This window comes from Austrofundulus limnaeus, unplaced genomic scaffold (genome assembly GCF_001266775.1).
Source record: "Austrofundulus limnaeus strain Quisiro unplaced genomic scaffold, Austrofundulus_limnaeus-1.0 Scaffold54, whole genome shotgun sequence".
NCBI lineage: Eukaryota > Metazoa > Chordata > Actinopteri > Cyprinodontiformes > Rivulidae > Austrofundulus > Austrofundulus limnaeus.
Window position 1 is genome coordinate 1499847 of NW_013952456.1, and position 5793 is coordinate 1505639.

General features: G+C 39.8%; 1 protein-coding gene across 1 annotated transcript in view; it reads left to right on the forward strand.

Annotated features, from left to right (window-relative positions):
- LOC106517918 (sodium channel protein type 4 subunit alpha-like) overlaps positions 1-5757 on the forward strand; it is a gene marked incomplete at its 5' end in the record, with an annotated part of 40985 nt that extends 35228 nt beyond the window's left edge. The window contains 6 exon segments of the mRNA XM_014008971.1: positions 1164-1436; positions 2546-2599; positions 2686-2823; positions 3085-3189; positions 3416-3686; positions 4105-5757. Coding sequence (XP_013864425.1) covers positions 1164-1436; positions 2546-2599; positions 2686-2823; positions 3085-3189; positions 3416-3686; positions 4105-5339 — 2076 coding nt within the window.
- Between the last annotated feature and the right edge of the window lie 36 nt (positions 5758-5793).

A 5793-nucleotide genomic window follows, 5' to 3' on the forward strand; every position in this document is an offset into this window, starting at 1 on the left:
CAGTCAGTAAGTAAGTAAGTAAGGTTTTATTTATATAGCGCCTTTCACAGAAATAAATTCACAAGGTGCTGTACATTCAGGGGAGGGGGGAGGGGGCAGTTAAGACCGGTCATGCAGCAAATAACAGTTGCGCTACCGTAACAGCAAGACAGAAAAACTAAAAACCACACAAGGGAAGATGAGGAAAAAAGCAAAAACATAATATTATATCAACACTGTGACACACTATGGTGTTTATGATAAAAACCTCTACATAGGGCAGATTTATTAGCCAGAGGAGTAAGTGAGATTAGGGGGCCCAAAGGATCCAGTTCCCAAAACCAGCGCAGCCATAGTTCCGAATATTGATGGAACTGTTCATTCTGTGAGGCTCTCAGCCTGCTCAGGAAACCAGATTAGACGGGTGAGAGAGAGTGGGGTGGGGTATAGGGCAGAGCCTTATTGACATAATTCAGCCAGGAAGAATTTAGTCCAACAGCTCAAGGCCGTTGTAGGGGAGGGACAGACTCTGTAATCAGTTGTTTTGGGAACAGAAAGAGTCAGGCAGACGAATAACAATTTTCCATCTGTTTTAGAGTTCTGCTGGTGCAACTCAAGGTGGCGAATCCAATCAGGCAAATAAAATGTGGACAAATTCCCCCGAGCCGATCTATCAGCTTCTAGAAGATCAATTCCATCTGGCCAGCAAAGTCCAGGGACCACAGCCGGCCCGCGACCCTCAATAGAACCGCTTGCAAACCGAGTCCAGCTCGCTCAAGGCAAAATGTCCGAGTGCTGATAGAATARGGCCACCCCTCGAATTGGTCAGTCAGTCAGGAGATGAAAAGCCACCGACGCTGTTTTATAGAACACCAGGAGACCACCAGGCCAATCTGCAGAATCCAGTGATCGGAATCCAGACATAAATCCTGAACAGAGAAGAACACCTTTGACAAGTCCTCCCATGGAGGAAGAAAAATCTTTGTTCCAAAAATTTTATTGAAAGACCAGCTAACCAAATCCATAAAAATAAAAATATCCATAATTTCTAGTTTCGGCTGAAAAATCTAGAGAAGGCACCAAGCAGCAAAGCAGGGAAGATAAGGAAGGGCAGGGGAGAAGGAAAAAGAGTCTTACTCCTCCGAGAGCGAAAAAAAAAAACATTGCTTGTTTTGTCTCTTCAGGTGGTTGTGAATGCTCTTATAGGAGCCATCCCCTCCATCATGAACGTGTTGCTCGTGTGTCTCATCTTCTGGCTAATCTTCAGCATCATGGGAGTCAACCTGTTTGCTGGCAAGTTTGGGAAGTGCGTGAACAAAACGGGCTTCATCCACAGCATCTCTGTGGTCAACAACAAGTCTGACTGTCTGGCCATGAATGACACTCAGTTCTTCTGGACAAAAGTCAAGGTTAACTTTGACAACGTTGGACTTGGTTACCTTTCCCTCCTGCAGGTGGTAAGTTTCCATGTCCTGAAAAAGTTTGTTTTCCTCTCAAATCGAAATGCTTATTAGATAAATTGTTTATCAGACATGATTTATCATTGGTCAAAACTCTAATTGTCACTTGTTTTATCATTATCTAGTGCAGGGGTGTCCAATCCTGGTACTCTGGGACCACTATCCTGCATATTGTGGAGCAGAGAAACAAGTAAAACATATGTAGCCCTTGAGAACCAGAATTAGACACCCCCAATCTAGTGTTACACCATACCCCTTCAAATTCAATCTGAAGTTGCAAAGAACAATACAGTGAACCCCCACAATGCTGTGTTTTCAATTGCTGATTTGTCCTTAGAACCTGACTAATAATTGTTTCTGGAAACTGCAGCAACCTGTAACTTTGATTCAGTCATTATCTTCACTGTACTGCACAGTTAATTCATCATCATCATCATCATCATCACCAACACAGTCTGCAACCACTGCTATCTGGAATATTTGGTTCCAGTGTGATGGACAAGTCTAAGCTACTGGTGTGGAAAAACAGATTTTTCATTCATGACAGTATAAACAATAACTGGTTCTACTCAAAGACGTGGCTGTGAGCTGGTATGGTACCAAAATATAGAAAACTGAATGGGTTGAAAAATATGAGCCAGACAGAATATAAAGATACTGTATCTACGCAGCACCTGAAGAGACTAAATTTAAATTTTCTGCACTTCTAGAGACTCCATGCACAACAAAGTGTATTTGACAGCTAACAAAGTGAATTTTGCATATGTGCCCTTTAACATTTAAACTTTGGACTGTTGTGGCTGGTTACTGGTTTGATCCCCCGCTTCAACCTCTCAGAAGTTCTGTTCTTGGGCAGGACTCTATCTCCATCAAAGCAAGCTTAGGGATAAAACTTAAAAGGTAAAAAGGGATTCAGTCTTTGTCTCTGAACAAAACTTATTTTAGACTTACCAGCCCTATTAGACAGGTTTAAATTGAAAGATTTTTGTTATTTGGGGGGATTTTGCTGTTTCCTGTGTCATGTAACTTCATGGAACCTGTTGGTGAATTCAAGTATTCGCAATAACGTGCTGTGATGACTTTGTAAGATTGTGTTGTTCTTTTAGGCAACATTTAAAGGATGGATGGAAATAATGAATGCAGCTGTTGATTCAAGAGGAGTAAGTATGGTTAATCTTTGACCGGGTTCACCAGCAGAAATGTTTTTTTAACAATTGATAAACTGATTAAAAAAATTTGTTTCCAGGTGGAGGAACAACCCAGCAGAGAAATTAACCTCTACATGTACCTCTACTTTGTTGTCTTCATCATATTCGGCTCCTTCTTTACCCTCAACCTTTTCATCGGTGTGATCATTGACAATTTTAACCAACAGAAAAGAAAGATGAGTATTTATTGACTGGATTCCATGATGTTTCCAAACAGTTCTCAGCATTTTTTATTCTGAAAGATCAAGTTAGAATTTTGCAACAATACTTAGTAAATCAATCCATACAACACTGTTGTGGAATAAATATTGCCATAACAAACACTTAGTTGTATCTTTCTTCTCTTTAAAATGCAAAACAAAATGCTGCTGTTAATAGTGTTCTTTTTATAACTTATTTATTTATAGTGTGTTATCGTTTCTATTTTGCTTTTATAATTAGGTGGACAGGATATCTTCATGACTGAAGAACAGAAAAAGTATTATAATGCCATGAAAAAGCTGGGAACTAAGAAACCTCAAAAACCCATACCAAGGCCTGCGGTAAAGTGAAACAAATCCTAAATTTAACACATATATGAGAAAATTACACTTTAAAATGTCAACATATAGGTAATATTTACGTGTGAGCAAAATAGCTACATAATTTTAACATTTTTGTTAATGTAACACGCCATTATTCATCCAAACACGGTTTTTAATTAATCTGGTTTGACTTTCCAGAAATACTTATGTAATGTTACAGTGCGTTTGTGCTTGTTTATCGTAGAATATTCTCCAAGCCTTCTTCTTTGATCTGGTGTCCAAGCAAGCCTTCGACATCATGATCATGATGCTCATCATCGTCAACATGGTGACCATGATGATGGAAACCGATGAGCAGTCGGAGCGCATGGAGTCCATTCTCAACATGATCAACCTGGTCTTCATTGTGATCTTCACCACCGAATGCCTGATCAAGATCTTTGCCCTCCGATGTTATTTTTTCACCATCGCTTGGAACATTTTTGACTTTGTGGTGATCATTCTTTCTATAGTGGGTAAGAATGGACACACACCAAAAAACAAAAGGATCAGTTTTAATTGTTTTATAGTAGTACTGCATTCCTACATAATATACAGTATTTACATAAATCTTACAATATGTTCCTAAATGTTCTAGCAAATGTCAAGAAGAATTTGTCTCCATTGTTTTAAAGTTGAACTAACTTTTTCAGGTATTTGATGACCAGTTTGTATTATCAATAAGATGAATTTACCAGTGAAACCAAAAGAGCAATATCCACTAGAGGATTTTTATCAGTTCTAATCCACAACCAAACCTTTTCATGATATATATTATGAGCATTTATGAAACTATTAATCACTGATTTATTGCAAATAAAATAAAAATAAGTGAGCTGAGTTATTTTGTATTGTAACAAATTCACTTTTGCCTGGCTTTCTTTTTAATTTCAGGGATTGTTCTTGCTGACATAATTGAGAAGTACTTTGTATCTCCAACCCTGTTTCGAGTCATCAGACTGGCAAGGATAGGACGTGTGCTTCGACTTATACGTGCAGCCAAAGGAATACGGACTTTACTGTTTGCCTTAATGATGTCCATGCCAGCACTGTTCAACATTGGCCTCCTGCTTTTTCTTGTCATGTTTATCTACGCTATCTTCGGTATGGCGAACTTTGCCTACGTGAAAAAGCAAGATGGGATCGATGACATGTTTAACTTCGAGACCTTTGGGAACAGTATAATCTGCCTTTTTCAGATCAGCACCTCAGCAGGCTGGGACAACCTCCTGAGCCCCATAATGTCCAACTCTCCAGAGGAATGTGACGTTAACTTTATCAATACTGGCACCAATACTCGAGGAAACTGCGGGAACCCGTCGGTGGGCATAGCTTTTTTTGTCAGCTACATTATCATCTCCTTCCTCATTGTGGTAAACATGTACATAGCAATCATTCTGGAAAACTTCAGCGTTGCTACAGAAGAGAGCACAGAACCACTGAGCGAGGATGACTTTGAAATGTTTTATGAGGTTTGGGAGAAGTTTGACTCCGAGGCCACGCAGTTTATAGAGTTTTCAAAGTTGGAAAGATTTGCAAACGCTCTGTCTGAGCCACTGCGGATCGCAAAACCCAACAAGATCCAGCTGATTTCTATGGACCTTCCTATGGTCAGTGGGGACAGGATCCACTGCCTAGACATTTTGTTTGCCTTCACAAAGCGTGTGCTAGGAGAGTCGGGTGATATGGACACCCTCAAACAGCAAATGGAGGAGAAGTTTATGACGACTAACCCCTCCAAAATTTCCCACGAGCCCATCACATCCACCCTGCGCCGCAAAATGGAGGAGGTAGCTGCGATCATCATCCAGAGATGTTACAGGAGGCATCTGGTGTGCCGGCAAATGAAGCAGGCATCATACCTTTACAGACAAATCAACTATGAAGTTGTGGTAGATGTCGAGAATGCTCCGGAGACAGAGGGGCTGATAGCCTCCATGATACAGCACTACGGACCTGTGCTTGTCGAGAGTGACCAGACAACAGAAGACACATTATTGTCCTCATCACCATTTTATCATACTCCAACCTGGGCAACCTCTCTGAGTCCCCCTGATCCCAGCAGAACAACATCTAGAGGRTCTGAACCGCAGGAGTCGAGTGAAAATTATGAGGAAACTTTCCTTTGAGACTTTCTAAAATGATCAAAACATCTTTATCTGTTTTGTTGACAGATAGAGTGCTGATGAAAATAAATTGTAGTCAAACCACTTTTTTATTGTTTTGTAAAATACAAAGTAAGCATGCAATATTTTACAGTAGCAGCCTCTGTCTCAGTAGAATAATGATACATAGATAAACTGTACATTGCAAAATGACTATGGTTTATGTAGTCACATATAGAGAGCAAGTGGAAGTAGTAAAGTTAAACTTGTCCTCACATCATCAGAAGGATTCAGTGTTACCTGATCAAGGGGAGAATGAGGTAATATTTTTCTATTTTCATACCTACTGTTTTTCTGAGAATTCAAAATGTCTGAAATGGATTTTCACACAGTAAAGGCCCTGTCACACTTTGTTTTAGACAGTGTGGGCCGACTTTTGAACGTTTTGTTATGAATAAGTTACTCAAATATAAATAAA